An 18,553-nucleotide genomic window follows, 5' to 3' on the forward strand; every position below is an offset into this window, starting at 1 on the left:
GTGATCAGAACAACCACAACCATGTCTATAACGTTGTGTATCATATCAGTACATGTGTCTATCTGTCTGTCTTTTTCATGTGCAGAATGTGACACTAGTGTGTACACTAGAACCAGTAATGGCAGACGTTGCATCGCCTAAAATACTATTTTTTTATGTTATCGACGGCAATAGCAAAAATGCAGCGACTTCTTTTTATGACATAGCGGGCAACTGAGCTGGTGGTTCGCCTGATGGTAAGCGATCACCACCGCCCATGAACATTCGCAGAGGCTCAGACCTCTGAGAAAGCGCTGCCCGCTTTTAAGGGATAAGGGATACGTAAGATCGATAGTGAATGTGATGTGATAGAGATGCAAACACAATACAATGTGACACGCGTCAAGAGGCACTGACCGGTGATGGGCTTGGTGCAGGAGGTGCAGCGCTTCGCGAAGAGCTCGCCGAAGCAGTCGGCGCAGTACGGCTTGTCGTCGCGCGACGTGAAGCGCTGGCCGGCCAGCGACGTGTCGCAGTTCGTGCACGTGAAGCACTCGCGGTGCCACGGCTCTTCCTTGTACGTCACGCCGCCTTGCGTTATGATCTGGTGGGAGTTGGTTGATGGAATATCATAGATATACATGGGTGTCGAAACAGCGGCATCAGTTTGCATTCGTTAAAATATGTAATGTAGTATTAAAACGAATTTACTCAATTTCAATTGTTTATTATGAAGCTTTAACTAAATACATAATCAACAAATGTATATTTTTTTTATTTCGATAGTTTATAAATGTGTGTAAAATTGATCAATATATCATAATATCATTGTAAAAAGGAAGCGATATAGACAGTAGGGGACCCATTTCAACCCATCGTAATATAATAATTTTTATATCATACTCTCACAGATCTATCCGGCGCAAATGATCTACACAACACAAATATAGCGTACGTACACAGCGTATTTTATTACGCGACAAAACAAAGTATCAAATACCAATATAACGTTAAATCCTAGAGGTTCTATCCTAAACGGTACATTTCACACTGACCTTGTTACACTTGACGCAGCGAGTAGCGAACTTGTCTTCATAGCAGCCGGCGCAGTAGATCTCCTGCTCGCGCGGGATGAAGCTCTTGGTGCCGATCGGGTTCTTGCACACCACGCAACAGAAGCACTTCTCGTGCCACTGCCTGGTCTTGTACTCCATCTTCTTGGTTCCTGTTGGTGAGAAATTGTCTATGAAACTACGAATACACTAATAGAATGTTTTAATATGGAACTATATTTTACTTTGTACAAAAGGGGACGTTAGTCTAAATTCACATTATAAAGAGTAAACTTTTTTTACCTAAATGTTTGTTATGTTTTAAAACACAAAAAGAAACAGTACTGATTAAAAAAAATATTTCACCATTAGACAGATGCAATTTCGCTGAGTTATATAATATACACTTTATATTTATATTTAGTTTTAATCCCTGGTCAACCGAGGCGGAGCGGAGACGAGCGGTTATTTGTAATCGTATTTTTGTGACTATATTTCATACTTTGATGACTTATAAACAGACTAATATCAGTGACAACCCTTTACTACTACATAGAATGTTGTGGTTTATAATAACCTCTATTAGTTTCTAAATTGTTTATTGGAACAAAAGAAAATCTCATCCCAATAGAGTTCTTTAATTACTTTGTCGAGTAAAGTTATAAATACAGTTCAAGGCGTATACAATATGAACATAACCTTTGATGGGATTCGTTACAAGTTAACAATTACGTCATGGCTCCGTCTGGGAGGTAATTAAAGAATCCGAGAAATACGGTAAAATGTAAAGAAATAAAATGTAATACGCAACCTCTGTTGGTCAAGGGCTGAATTAATAGTATGAAATGACCCAATGATAATAATATAAATTGTATAAATAAGTTTCTTTTCCTTGTTAAAGTTTAAGTGTTCTTAAACTAAAAAAATTATCAAATATAGCTCGTATGGAGTGACTAAATGTGATTTTTGTATTGTATTACAGTGCATATTTTAGACGTGTTTAATAGCCGAGTGTCCAATTACCATGCCATACTTTTATAAGTACGGTATAATCGACCTTGTCTAGTCACACCGTAATTAGGTCACCTGTTGGATTATTTCGGATATATCTATTATACGTTCCTTTATTTTGTATTTGGATTACATTTCTTTATATTTTATTAGAATTTATAATTTGGTTTTTTAAGGAGTTTTCAATATTTAAAAAAGCATATAACGTATTTACGTATTTCCGACATTTTCCGAGCAACAACAACTTTCCTTCATTATTTCCTAAGAATGCCGACATTAAATAAAAAGTTCCAACATTCTATCGTCGTTTTATTGTACTAAATCGCAGCTTTGTTTCGTGAACGTCAAGGAACCGATTGGCGCTAAACAATTTGACGGTCGTAAATTGCATTGATGGCATGTCGATTGAACGCCGTCCTTGAACGAGGGCTTGCATGTGGAGACGAGGATATTTGATTGATGCACGCGACATGCATAATATCTCAAGGTTCATCGAACTATTTATGTATTTTGAGAGATAGCTATCGGCACAACATGATTCGAAAGAAATAAGCGGAAACTTAGAAAGGTTCGGTTGGAAAGGCTGGCCGGCAATTTCACAACCTCACTAATTGCTTAGAAACGGATGTACATATATGAGCTTTTTGCCAATACATCTGTCACTTGTAATAATCGGAATTTATACCAATTGGAGATTTTAAAGTACGTGTTTATAATTCTTCTGAATAGAATAGCGGTCAGAGTTATTGTAACTGCTCTTACATTAAATTGCTGTAGCCATTCGAAGTATAAATATCCTAAAGAAGATTGATCTCATAAAGCCAAATAAATACAAAGTTTTTTATTTTATTCATCAATAATAACACTTTTAAAGTATGCAACATTTTCACATACGATCCATAATCTATTCATTGTTAAAGCTTGAAAAGTTTTAAACGTTATAGAAAGTATATGGATTCCATTAAAAAGTTATACCTAGGTCTGCGAAAAGTTGCGCATTCAATCAATGTTACAGGCAACCAATGGAAACTTCGTACAAATATTTGATAGTGAATTTATATCGGATTAAGCGTTTCGTGTCTGTCGTGGTCTACGCTGAGTATAAATTGTCTGGTGTGTGCAACTTTTTGATAATCTATGTTGCTTTTTTCTCATTGTCTAGACATAACACAATGTTTTTCCTAAATCGTAGCGGACTACCGCGGAATACTGGTACCGATGATAATAAATTAGGTGATTTGGTGATGATTAACAATCATGTTTCAAATTTTGATGACATATTAACCATTCCACCTTATACTTATATTACATGATCAAATATGAATTTATATAAGTTACCATATTTTGTTAAAAGTATATCTGTACTTTTACATCACTTATTCGCATGATATGCGACGGTTTCAATAAAACTGTTGGCAACAACTGACAAAATAAAATTCTGATTTTCTACGTTCCGCGAACTTTCAGCTAAGGTTATTGGCTTTCCGCTAGTATATGTACCTAGTAGTACCTGTATTTATCTATAATAGCAACCGCAAAACCAATTTGGATTTCATATTGATTTTTCTAACCCCCATGAAACAACGAAGGGACTAAGAGACAAATTTCCGTTTGATCACGGTCCACCTTTTTTAAAAGTTCACTGCAGTTCAATACGAAAGAGCTAATATGGTACCCTCATTTGTTTTGCAAATTTGGTAAGGTCGAATTGCTCCCACACTGTTTTTAAGAACTGCAGGAACACATATTAAATGTCATATTTTATTCAAACGAAAATTGATGAATGCGAAAACGTTAGGGTCTTTTATAAATTTTATATTCCATATATCATTGACTAGAAAGCAATTGTAAATAGAATATGTTTCTATAAAGGAAGAGAAAGTTGCTGCGGCTGTCTAGCTTTTGTAGTTTACTGGGGCATTTACTGCTAGCAAGGAAATTTAATACCTTTTGTAATCATGTTAGACGTGTCTGCGAAAGCAGCGGATTTATCAAACAAAAAAAATGAAGGTTTTCTATTCGATGGATGGTAGGTCTTCTGTAAGTCCTTTCGCTTATAATGAATATATGACGATATTATTTTTGTATTACAAAATGAATGATGAACAATGAAGGGATAAATAAATATTTAGCAACTGTTTTCAGTTATATATATTGTATCGATACAGATTTAGAATGGTGTAAATGGATTTAAAGTAACGCATTCGCTCGTAAAATCATCGTTTGTAATAGGTTCTCGTCTAAGATAATTTATGTATCTTTACGCTATTAATTTTCTTTACACTTTTAATATTTGTTTCTTTTGTTTATACCTACCTACATTCTACGACATGCTGCATACTACATAATATATATCGATACGACACTAATGATATAAAATTAGAATTGCCATTGCATCTGACATAATATGCAATGGAAATACATTTATGTAGGATGATGTTTTCGCCAATAAATACCGCACACTGAATTAATCATAACATGTATTAATGAGTTAATTCGTTCAATTAATCACAGCATAACCCGTTCACTAGAATATACTTGCTTTCATACATCTTACACCTACATAATAAAGTAATCAATTCCAAGTATGCAGAGCGAATTAGCCCGAGCACCGATATTTTGAAGGCCATTGACGTGGGAAGAATGATGTCAGGGCGTGAGTGGGCAGCCTTACAATACTTGCCACAGATAAAGCAACTTATTAATTCACTACAACTCTCCTTACAACTTTTTAGCGCGTTAATGTCATGCAGATTAAGAAAAAAAAATTAAGGATGTTTCGAACTTATGGGCCTGTAAATAATGTAGCTCAAGAAAATGATGTAAGTATTTATACGACTCTGGCGGACCAATGTGACTGCTGTTATTTTAAATTATTGTAGAATCGATTTGTTTAATTATCCAATGTATGCTTTTTTCTGTAACTGTTTTCTTTCCTTACGCAAAATTTAAATAAGACTAAGGATCTTTTTATGTAGGATAAACTGAAAGTCGAGCGAATCACGACTTTTAATATCCTTAAATGAGTTTTTTTGCATTAGCATTTATCTGTCGTTACTCACAAGTATTCAAGATTAGGTTAAAACACTTCTAAATATATTGTTTGAAATTAACCTTACAGAATACAGCTGGAATTAAATCGTTTTATTTTCAAATAAAACAATTTTAACAATGTTAAAAATATATGTATTGTTTAATTTCGGGCTATCTAAAATGTCAAAATGTAAAATTAAAATTTACATCACTTTGTATTTTTGCAAGTTCGTTTAATCAAAATGCATTGCATTGCATGAACCGCCGCGAAAAATCCTTATCAAATTTTTATGCTTATTATGAAATGCATGAGAAAATTTTTATATGCATTTGCAGTTTTCTTATCGTGCTTAGAAAATTGAGAATTCCTATTTAGCAATTGTGCTATTAAAATTTGCATTTTACACATACTGTATATATCATGGTTAAAGACTATAAAAATTTATAAAATCCATACTAATAATATATAGCTGAATGAGAGTTTGTTTGAAAGCGCTAATCTTAAGAACGTATGTACCGATTTTAAATATTTTTCAGTAATGTACGTGATCCCTGAGTGCTAAATATATGTCGGTACCTATTAAGTACCACAGGCGAAGCCGGGGCGGTTTGCTAGTGCTTAATTTGTCTAAAATACGAGAGTATATGAAGCTTTTAATTTATCGTAATTAATAGTAACGCAGTCATTACGAATATTGATAACGATACACTTGATATTAAAGGGAAAAGTTGTTCTAAGCTGCATAGTAAATATCATAATATTAGAAAGTTCATTCCGTATAAGGGTATTAGAGAAAGGCGAGCTGGTTACTGGGACCAATTGCATTAAGTTTTGTATGTATATAATTACTGTGTCTGATATTACCTACTTTAAATATATGTTTTTTAAAGGCACCTGCGCATTTTTATAATAAATTCTCATTTTTCTGATAATATCAGTTATTCTAGTTCTTTTTGAGTTTGGCTTTTCAAGAAAAACTTATACGGAGATAAAGTTTTTATATGAAAACCTTTCGGAATGTTTCCATTAAACTTCCAGTCATAAATTCAACGATAATTGACAAAACAATCTGACAGAGTTGCAAGCAATAAATAACGATGCAGGAAGGAACGTGTCAGTATTATGACCAATTGCAAACAGGCCAAGGGTCGCACTAATCGAGTGTTATCGTATGAGGTAGAGGCAAACTGCCATATGGCATACCATTTACAGATATAAAATAAATTATACCATTCGATTGTCCACTTTACTTGGTTGGGTTGCTGCCTTGTACGGTATATGCGACATTTACGAAAATTTTTCTTAGAAATAAAAATTTCTCGTTTGCTCATTGCAATATGTTTCAGTTCAAGCAAATTAAAAATAATCCAAGGTTTGTATCGATCAAAAGAAATATATCGATTTTTATATATCGGATAAATAAATTCTAAAATCTCTAGCAATTTCAAATTTGTTGGTAATTTAGCACATGTTAAATTTTACTGCGGTTTCACACGCCATTAACATTATATGTAGATACATAAAATAATATTGTAAAATTAAACGATTTGCGGACCGTGTAGATATTGACATAACATTCAATAGATTTAGATAAATACCATTTGTTAAAGTAAATACTTTACGCCACTTAAGTAAGATCAATTTTGTAAACAAACGATCAACATTGAATCTTCATGTAATATTCTAAAATGTGTAATATGCTGCGACTTTAACCTGGTTAATTTATATTACTTTTTTATTATAGTTATGGATATTTTACTGCCCTTTATATCCTAAATAAAATTCCTTATATAAGAAATGGGTATGGTAGTGGTGAGCCTAAATAGAAATTGCCCTTTCATAAGGTGAATTCATCATGCTGACCTTTCATAAGGTGAAGAATAACAATAAAAGAAACAGATTGAGACTGAAGGATTACTTATTCTTCAGCCCGAAACGCTAATAATGCGGTGTTGCAAAATTTTCAACTTTGAAAGATTCTTACTTTGACGAAGGAACGTACATAGTTAAGGTGGATGATACCTAATAGAATTACAAAAGGAAAATAGAGACGAGAAGTAATCAGGTAGTAGATAATTAACTTTAACATTATCTGACACTGCCTTCACCTCTTACGCGGTAAATTCGGAGTGAAGGTAATGAGGTGAGTAATGCAATCCTGATGAACTGTTATGGCGACAATTTATACGGTCGAATATGGAAACGTGTTTTTTGGTATGTCAAGATAAAGTGACATTTCAGTGTTACGAAGGTCTCGTTCACTTCCAGTATTTATATTGCATACTTCCACGTTTGGTTAAATTATATGTTTTTTGACTATTTCGTGTAAATTGCTTATGGATGGGTTTTGGATTGATTTTGTTGGACTTGGTTTACTTAGCTAGTGATTGTTTCTAAACCCTCTTTAGATATGTGCTTGTAAGTTCAGGTTAATGCTTTACTTATATGCATTGTATTATAACTATCACACTAAATACAAAAGTTAACGATAACGTATCAAACTATAGAAAACCTAAGGGTTTCTATAGTTACCTAACAAATAAGCTCATCGCATCTGCAAAAAATTGTCACCCATCAAATTTATGACCGTGCCGAATGTTGCTTAACCTCGATTTTTCTATATTTAATGCGGCAACAATAGGTACATTATATCTGAAAAATTCAACTGTGCAACTAGAACGGTAAATGCGATACAGCTTGAAGATAGACAAATAGACGGAAAGACAATCGTCTAGTACAGTCTTAAAAATACAGCTTTTTACTCCTTTGGGTATGGAACCCTAAAAAATGAATTCGACGGAACACGCGAACTGAATATAAAACCTAAACCATCATTCTCTATGATTCTGTATTACTACAAAGCATTCTCAAACATTTGTCTTTATATTAATTAAAAGAATTTGAGTAACAGTCACGTAATTTTATAAATCATATATTTTAAAGAGTAATCGAATTTCCTTTTCAATTATTTATTAATTATTATGTTAATAATGGTATGGTTTAATTAATAACATCTAATTACACAGTTGGAAGACGGTATTGACGCAAGTTGGCTATTACAGGCAATGATTAAATCTATATAAGCTCTAAATACATATAAATAAGTCTCTATATTTATATCTTAAAAGCAAAAATTACTTTTCTTATGAATTAAGAAATTATTGTGGACTGTAATGAAACATTTAAAATTACTACATTCTATAAGAAATTAATATGGTATACAAAATTTTTATAGAATTTAGTTATGTTGCATTATACTGCTGTTTATTTTTTATATTTTCCCCTCTTTTACATGAGTGTCGCAATTTTGAAGTGAAATAAACTTCAAGTACAGGTCAACTACATAGTTTGAAGTTTACCTAAGCTATTATTAACAACTTTCAGTTTATATATAAGATAAATTAATGATTATATAGTATTTATGATGCGCCTTATGTTGCGTAATATATTACCCAAAGACCTCTTTGTTACATAATTCAAAAGAACCTCCCCAGTTATTCGAATCACGAGTTACATTAATTTAAGCGAAATAACAAAAGCTCCATTTACATAATACTCTTTACTACAATTTGAATGCATGATTTGTTTTATCACGTTATTATGCAAAAAATGCACGGTAATTTCTGAGCTGTTAAACTTAATGTGTGCCCATTCATGTTGTCTTTATTTTAATGTCCTTTGTATTTTTTGGTCTTTGGATAAAATTATGATAGATAAAAAAGTGCCCCTTTTATTGCGATTTTCACGGCGAATGCGTTTGGTTTTATAAAGTTTATTATTGTATAAAAACGAAAGAACTAGATAAAATTAAACATCTATAGAAACACGTTTCGAATATAGAACTTAAATCAAACTACTCCGTATACATTTATTTTTTCAAATAAGCTTCGTCTTAAACACATTTTAATCGTCATAACATACATTATATATTTACCAGTGTATTAACCCTTTATCACCAGTTCAAAAAGCAGTCTCAAAATCGGTAAAAAATGAGACAAAACAAGAATGCCATACATAAATTTCAGTTTCTATAGAAGTATTTTAAACAAGCGTAAGAAGTAACATTTAATTATTATGTAAGATATAGCTAAATATAAAAGGTCAGGCTGCTTTTGGATACCAAACCTTAAATTAAAATTTTACGAGCGTAATTTATTACTCTTTACTTGAGGTTATTTTTAAACAGATTATTAAACTGTTACTTTACCATGGAGAATGTATGTAAATGAGTGTGAGGTTTTGGTTGTATATATCTAGGTAGTATAGGGAACACTACCTATCGGTATGATGATAACGTTTAATGGTCATACAATATATACATTAGAATGCCTGGTAGTTCATTCGCATATATTGTATTAAGTATATTTATTAGATACATAATACATTATAGATATAGGTATAGATATATTTATAAAATAAAGCAGAATTTGTCTTTAATTTCAGAAGCTACAAAACCCGATTTCAGTAAATTTATTACCATTTCAAAGATACGTAATCCCTCCGTTTTATAGACTACATATATACCACGGGGAAAACCGGGGCGGACTACTAGAACGAAAATAAATTCATTGGCGCATATAATGCAAAGGGCTCTTAAGCTACGATTTAAAATCAAAATAGCTAAAATACATCAAATTTGTCAATAACACTTCACACCTATCGAATTGAGGTTAAGGCAATAATACGAATTAGCATACAGCGTCTAAAGCTATATCAATATTTAAGTTGGATGATCCATTAGCTAATATTTGAAATTTGCAGACGAACAATTTAGTGTGACAATAATATAAAATTTAAGTATATTTGAATTAAGCTGGTTTACTTAACTTAAAAAGGTTTATATGTATTTTATTAGGTAAATAATAGGTATTCAAAATAATATTAAGTTACTCAAGTACCTACTCATTAATAATCATAAAACATTAATTCATCGATTAAAATTAATAGAATAATATAACTCTATAATCAAGTCGGCACGAAGTGTGTATAGATTTGTAGCAATATTTAAAACAATCTGTAAGTCGAGTTTCATAAATTTTCTATTTATTAACACGTCTTTATTAGCTTCACTCGTATGTATCTATAATATAGAATAAGCCATTTTTGAATGGCAAGTTTTTGAAAGTTTAATTTTTTAACCTCCCGTTCTGTCAAATAAAAATATAAAAAATTCACCTGCGATTGTTTTTCGCGGATCGCCCAAAAAGCATTGATCCTTCATGGCACAACAGAACTTTTTGTTTTCGCGCTCAGCCGTCGCATTTGGGAGGAACATTGATAAAATGGCGACATCTTCCTTATTTTCCCTCGCTCTCCGTATTCTTTCCTGCCCTACTGTTTTTGTTGTGAAATGCAGGCGGGTTTTAAAATCTTCACTTAGCACATCAGCCGACATTTTTGACAATTAAAGACGCACAATTGACGATACAGATAATAAATATATTTTGACAATATTTTTGCCGCGTAAAGTTTGACAGATATTTTTTACGCGGTTACTTCTCGTATGGGGCCGTGCAGGCTTCTCGGCTTACGGTGCGGTACTGATGTACAGCGGCCGACAGACACACCGTAGGATGTAGGCTGTTGATTGAACTTAATTGATCGGATACGATAAGACGGTTTGAATTCGCTTACAGGATAATACAATGAGGAAGTAATGTTTCATTATTTTTTATTACTCTTCCCAAAGTTCCGATTGCGCCTCATTGTTTTGATTGTTATAACGATTTATTTATCAATGGGGCGAAGAATAAAGAACTGATGTGTATAATAAATTGAAGTGGCTATATTGGAATGGACTTTAATAATAAATCGTCATATCATAAATTTTAAAGGAAAAATATTGGAACTGGAAAGAAATCATAGAACTTGTTTGCACTTAGTAATTTTCTAAATAATTTAAATTATCGCTAGTTTAAATATTCAATAGAAGTTATTAATGCCTTTCCGTTGATTAATGCCGAGATGTCACGTTATCTTAAATCGGCTGCTAAATTAATGACACAGATGCTCTTGAGATGAGATAAATAATGACGTTATAACCATTTATTATAGAAACCACAGTGCGAAAGAAGACATTGTTATATTTTATGAACTAGTCGTTTTGTATGTGAAACGCTTGGAGAAAAACATCCACTGTTATTAAATATTACGTAATATTATATATTTCTTTTCATTTATTCATTCGATATACAAAAAAAAATTCAAAAACTTATACAATTTTATTAAAATCCCCCCTTTCGTACGCTTTAACGACTATTGTGTCAGACAACCGTTGCTAATCTGGATTGGCATTTGAATGCGACAGACTCGTATAAGGGGATGGTTTACGAAATTGTTTATGGAATGACCTTTCAAGGTTTTTGCAGAATCCGGTAAGGGATCGATGAAAACAAGCAAGTAATATAAAGATTTATTTATATCCCACCTACGCGGTGAGTCAGTCCACTTAAGTTAAACATTAGTGCCATTTAATAGTGATGAGTATTACCTACTTCAAATTAGGTGTGGTCAGAATATGTAATTTCTATTATCGTGCTGGGTTTAAAAATAAACTGTATAAATAGAATGTAATAAAATAGTTCCCGGAAAGGAAAAGAGTCCAATGGATACATAATACTGTAGGTATGGAAGGTGTCAATACTATCAAAATATACATAAATAAAAACTTTTATACATATAAAATTATAAGGAAAATTAATCGATTACAGAAATCATATTACGTTGAGAATGACGTTAATTCAGATGTGCTTTATCTGCATTACAACATTACCTAGCAATACTCATACTTATTTTTACATTATGGTGCCTATAACATTTCTTACGAGTGTATTACCACATATTTTTAAAAAATATTATATTTTCATTGATTGTCAAGTAAGTGTCTAAATAATTTTGAGATACGGAATATTTCATTTTCATTATATTGGAATGATAATATACCTTAAATGAATATTCATTACACAACAATTAATAAAACCTTCGTTGAATTTTTGCTAGTCATAAGTCCAATTGTAAGGATTGAATCATCTACACTCGGCTTTCCACATGCAATTATAGCTACGTGTAGAGTTTGTAATGTAGATTTAAAGCGTGAATAGATTCAGGTAGATAAACAGGGACACAAAATAAAGTACAATAATAACAAATGTATGAATTGAGATAAATAGTGTAGATAAATTCCGAGTAAATATAGCGAATATAATTGTATCGACGCCTTATAACGAGGCAGCCCCAAACTAACCAATTACGCATCCAATCTATTCTTCCAATCGTATACGCGTTTGTATGGGCTCCTATCGATTATTTTTACTGATTTAATACTGTCCATCTAAAGGTTAAAGAAATGTAAGGATTCTTTTTATAAGATTTTATTGACCCGTTTCATTCTAGTTTTCATTCTAGAAACGGAAGCATTCAAATTAACGAACGTACTTTTACAAATATTCTCAGTTTTCATTGGAGATGTGAATGGTATTGTATACTAAAGACGATACGTTAGCGGTATTGACACTTAATTTAGTCAGTTCAAACACAATGTGAGATTAAATAACATGTTCAAACTAACAAATTTAGTACATTCGAGACAATAAATAGATATGTACAAAATTTTATTTTTTGAATATGTCAATGATGATACAGTATTAATTATGTTAATAGTCTATTAAAAATAGCAACAGTTGCAACATATTTTATTTTAAGTCTTAATTCATAATCAAGTCACGTTTCGCCAACTATTATTGTTGGTTTGATTTATAATAACTAGCAAAAAGCGCGGTGACTAACGAGGGTTCGTGAAATTTTGAGGATAAAATGTTTTATGACTGATATAAAAAAAAAACATTTCATCAGCATCTACATATAAAAAAATCCTTTGTAATGACCCAAAAACTGAAAGTATGATAGTTTCATAACAAATTGTACCAGAAAATGCACAGATTATAAGTATAAGATAAGTGGTATTATATTTTACTAAAAAATATATTAATCCTTTGAAACAGCCCGCTCTTATGGGAACAAGAATGAAAAGTATCTTTAAAATGTTTAATTCGGAATACGCATGCGCAAGGCTATGACAATGACAATCAGTTTTTTTTTTTTATAAAATCACCTTAAGAACTCCTTAACAAGTCTAGCCAGGGTAACTAAGAGCCCTTATATGGGCACAGTCAGCAGATATGAGACGCATAGTGCTGATGAATGACGAGCGCAAAGTTATATATGATAACAAGATATGTAGCAATATGTTAAGGACACTTTAAATATTTTAAAAGAGTAATTTATGTTGATTTGGATTATTTTTTTATTAGAGGCATGTAAAGTTATCTATTATATATACATATTATAAATCATAAATTGCTGTAATATAACTACTTAAATTCTACATACTCATAAAACTAATGAAGTTTACTGTAATTAATATTTAAATGTAAAAATATATGAAAATGCTGTTGCAATAAAGGACTTATCACTTAATATTTAGGCTACTACAGGAGTATTGAATTTACAAAATATATCAAAATATACATTTACAGTTTAGTGTATTGTAAAATCGTATTTTATCGATATGTCAAAATTTTTACTAGAAAAAAGACTATATATCCATATATATCCCATGAAATAGAAAAAAATAAATGTTTCGCAAACTCCAAGTCAGTATGTCGTAGCATGAGTCAATCTTTATCGCATATGTTACAAATCCGTAATAATGTATATTCAATACATACCATATTTAGGTGTCAAACGATTAAAAATAACGTTTGCGTCGGTCGATATCAAACTACTACTGATCTATATGCTTGAGCTTCGATTAGAATTTATGGATTTATTTTAATGAGAATTATCTACTATTTTATAACACTATTATGATAAAATAACTTCAATATCATAAAAATTGTCTCTTCATTAATATATATTAACATTAAAGGTAGTCACAATTCAATACATGAATATTGACTAAATGTGTTGTCTAACTCTAATATATGAAAGTGTAATCTGTGCTATAAAATATGAACAGGCGCATAAAATAGTAATCATGAATGATTTTATGGACGTAATGGAACTAAAAGTAGATCAACGTACTTTCATAGACTTATAATGCTTGCAAGGTATTGGAAAGCCCTGAATATGATTTATCGTTGGTGTAATGGTCGAAAATCATACATAAAATTATTTCCATGCTAATAAATACTTATAGTACTAATTAATACTTCATTTGTGTTAATTTCATTGCTCTATTACGTAATACGTGATGAAGAGATTTTGATATCATTATGTTTATTTACGATACATGACTGTAATCTTGCGGGGGGATGAAAATGGAAATTTTGACATGAGAAAGTCCATCGTTCGTTTACATGAAGTGAATAAGTAAAATGTGTAAAAAAGATATTTTAAAAAATAAATTTATTTATTTAGTACCTAAAGATAGCAGTAGATTAAAAGGGCCTGATGGCGATTGAAACCTAAATGAAGTATGTGCTACAAAGTCTCGAGACCCAAAAAAAACCTTTCCCATATAAAATAAATACATTTCACAGCAATAACACGAAATGTTTGTTAGTATTTCGAAAAGGCCGCCTCGATCGTTTATAACTTGTTTAAACTCCTTGTTATTCCGCTCCACGTTAACTGAACATAATTACAGACTCTCAAATAGTTTCAAGCTCCCCTTTCATGGACGTACTCAAAGCTTGAACAACTGAAAACTGTATGAATACAACGCAGCCGTCTCGTTTAAAACCTGTTCACTTACCTACTGTGTTTCAGTACCTACGCGAGTGAAGAAACGAAATTTTTGTTTTGCGCATCCGTTTTTATAAAACTAGAGTTATATAGCTGCTCTATTGTTTCTGAATCCCTTATACTAATAGTAGCTACGGTTACCATAGTAACATTAAGTACATTTTTTATCACTTGTTAATTATCTCCTTGATACAATATTTGACGATTTTGGCGTAAATCTTAACTAGTATATGGCTTATCTGTCAGTTCAGTCAGAAGAACGTATCCAGAAATGGTTAAATAGGCCGCAGTGTACCAAAACAGTTTCGAAAAGTATTGAAAAACTTATAAGCAAGCAAGCTCCACTTACCAGCACGGAACACCTGACCGCAGCCATCGCACCGGCTGGCGAACTGAGCGTCATAGCAGTTGCCGCAGTAGATCTTGTCATGTTTGGAGCCGAACTGCTTGTCCACGAGCGAGACGCGGCACTTGGCGCAGAGGAAGCAGGCCTCGTGCCAGTGCTTGTCTTTGTACGACAGATCCTGGAGAAAACCATAGATTACTTATCAATGGTTACACAACATAAATATATTATTACATATGTCGCAGCATTCATCCGAACAATTCCTATTGGACAGCCATGAATCTTAGAAAACGACTATGGTTTTATAATACGAGCAAGTGTTAATATCACTTCAATAGTCAGTTGTCCCACCGAAGGTTATAATGATGAAAGACTTCAATGATAAAAACGGAATTGTTGAAGAATGAATATCTTCTTAATTAAAATTTGTAAAAAATTTTATAAAGTGTTAACAATCAAGATCATTTGATAAATTTTGTCTCTGTTTATATCAGCGAAACCAAATCGGTCGGTAATCATCAACATAAAAACAGTTAACAATCACCGCATTATTATCATTAGACACTGTCATCATTACTTATTATAAATGACTTTACAAATCTAATAGACAAAGTTTACAAATGAGGACGTAGAACGTGATCGCTCTATGGAAATCCCAACGCAAAACAAAATAGAAAAACAATCGGCGCGTGGGCGAATTAATGTATCCTAAGTACGATTGGATTCCACCCATCTCGTATTTATGCTAGGCAAGGATCATTTAGTTCAATGATTATTGGACGCCTACGTATACTGATAGCATTTTGAGTTTGTACTGATTAGGAGTTATCGTTTATTGTTGCGAATAATTCAGAAGAAACCAATCAATTAATGAATTCATTTTACTTTTATACAACTTCACTTAATTGCCCTTTATTTTTGAATTATAAAAGGCACTCTAAAAAATATTCAGGTTTGAGTTAGTTACTCAATCTATAAACATATCTATAACAATAATATAAAGGAATAATAATTAAATCATAGCTCATTCCTTGTTTACTATATCAATATAAAAGTTGTTTACATTACTGAAATTGAAACATATCTAAGTGAAAGTGTACACTATGTTGACGAATGTGCTCACATTCAGAATTAAACTCCCCTCATTCTATTCTATATTTAGTGCAAACGGTTCTGAACTCACGTTCAAAACTAAATGTCGTAATGTCAATAAAATATAGATGTTTATTTTGGACGCTTACGAAATGCTTAGTTAAAATTGAATCATGTATATATCTTAAAGAACCGCCTGATGGATCCACCCATGGCTTGTCAAGGTTGAAACAAAACGCAAAACGAATATAATACTGTATCCGACCCAGAAATAGATGTTCGCGCTGTAGAATTGCTTCCAAAAATTTTATTATTTGTTATGAGTTTTGTTAAAAATAACATCACAAGCTTTAACAATGTTACCACCTTTTATATTATATTCGTACATTTTATTGCCTTTCCCAAAACAAATTCGTCGGTACACTTAAAATGAACAGCCGTGTTCTAATATTGTGTTACTTTTGCTTTCTTGCGATCCGAAATGGATTTTTAAATATAGATGGTCTGGAAATGATCCCAAGCAATAACAATGTGTTAGTTATGATTGTTTGGTATGACAGGAAAAGTCATTCGTCCGGCTTTAGATAAATGTAGTCTTTGGCGTAGCTGTATTCTTTATGTTGGTTTGGCAGCGTTCAGTCTGGGGCCGTGTGCAGAGGTGCGCTTGAAGAATCTGGGCCGACTGGAGTGACAAACTAAATTTGATCGTAACAAAGCTAAGCAATGCCACCGACTCCATAGCTATTCTGATCGCGGTACACTGATCCTAATACCGTTCGCGCCGCGTCCACTATTTATGCGAAAGGATCTATTGCATAATGTTTTAGATTTACGCATTTCCACGGTAAACAAGACTGTGGCCAAATCTGCGCTAAATATGTCAGTGTTTCTAATAAATTTAACGATTATGTGTAAATGTATTTGTTAATTATGAGTTTAGCATAGCAATAACACATTAAATTTTGGACCAGATATTGCTAGTTACTCAAATGAAGTGACACATATTGAAAAAATAAATTACGATGCATTTTTTGAAATAATGAATATGACAATGAATATGTTTCGCAGGAAGGTATAATGTTAGTGTCCTGAAAATAAGTTTATTTCTCACCTTGGAGTCGATACCGATGGTCTTGTTGCATTCCTCGCAGCCGTTAGCGAAGGCGCTCTCATAGCACTTGATGCAGTAGGGATGTTCATCCCTGAGCACATAGCGCTGCCCTGTCAGCGACTCATCGCACTGCCAGCAGCAGAAGTGTCCGCTATGCCAGTCCTTGTTCATCGCCTTGGTGTACTCGTCACTAAAAATAAGCTGGAAAAGACAAAATCAATTTAAACTTCGCAATGGACGATTACATGCAGGGAACAAAAATAGACGATATGTTCTGTTACAATCCCAAGTTCAGGGGCATCGTTGTTTGCATTATTTATATTATTCTTGATAGAATTTACATATAATTCGTATTTTAAAACTGTTTGGTATATAAATATTTGTATTTAACAATAATTTTTTGATATCATTGAAATAGAATGCTCATATACCTTAGATTAGTTCGGGTATGTGAGGGTGGCCATAGGGGTACGATAAAGCTGTGCATTTTTGATAAAATCACTAAAAGCGGAACGAGAAAGTCACTAGTCTGCAACACACTGTCACATCGCACTATGCACGGGGTCAAGGGAGATGGCCACCTCTACACATACCCATCGTCGTTGGTGGTGGTGGTGTTTGTCTGCTCGAGTTCTGTGACTGTGACCTCGCCATCCTTAGATTCCCTACGCTTGGAGGTCTTCTTGACCTTCCTGGTCTTGCGTTCCGTGGTGGTATACTGGACTTGAACGTCTACGTCAGCCATGGCTGAAATCTGTGTCTAATATTTCTTAGGATATCACTGAACGCGGTTGCGACCCGAATTCGAATGGCGAGTACCGGTGCCTGAATCGCAGGAATTATTCCAGAATGTTTAGCGAACGCGACGGTGGGGAGAGTTTGGGATTTAAATTTGGATGAGTGACGGAGAGGGCAGGTGCGCGGGCGGGCGTTTCCAAACGTCCGGAGATTTGAGCGTGTGCGTTTCCCTCGCTAACCGGCCGCGATCGGTTTCCTCGCAGCTTCAAGATCTCCTATGTCCGTGTTGCTCACACGATCCCTTGCACTTGTGATATGTAGGGCGAACCGATTCAAAGCTTTGCTTATTGAAATGTAGTCGCCTTATCGCTTTGGCCCAGATTCAACTAATGCGGATCGGTAATTGGTTAACGATTAATGATTTACAATCGACAACCTGACTTAAA

At 33.0% G+C, this 18,553-nt stretch overlaps 1 protein-coding gene across 8 annotated transcripts in view; it reads right to left on the reverse strand.

Annotated features, from left to right (window-relative positions):
* Positions 1-18,553, reverse strand: part of LOC119831472 (four and a half LIM domains protein 2) — a 123,114-nt gene that overhangs the window by 1,923 nt on the left and 102,638 nt on the right. For 6 of the 8 annotated variants that reach the window (XM_038354842.1, XM_038354841.1, XM_038354846.1 and 3 more), the window contains 4 exons: positions 17,370-17,570; positions 15,170-15,344; positions 1,035-1,204; positions 397-583 (listed from right to left, as the gene is read on the reverse strand). In XM_038354842.1, coding sequence (XP_038210770.1) covers positions 397-583; positions 1,035-1,204; positions 15,170-15,344; positions 17,370-17,570 — 733 coding nt within the window. Of the gene's footprint in view, positions 1-396; positions 584-1,034; positions 1,205-10,251; positions 10,603-15,169; positions 15,345-17,369; positions 17,571-17,962; positions 18,390-18,553 lie in introns of those variants that run through there. The other 2 variants (XM_038354843.1, XM_038354847.1) reach the window with 2 other exon arrangements.

Source organism: Zerene cesonia, chromosome 13 (genome assembly GCF_012273895.1).
Source record: "Zerene cesonia ecotype Mississippi chromosome 13, Zerene_cesonia_1.1, whole genome shotgun sequence".
Taxonomy (NCBI): Eukaryota; Metazoa; Arthropoda; class Insecta; order Lepidoptera; family Pieridae; genus Zerene; species Zerene cesonia.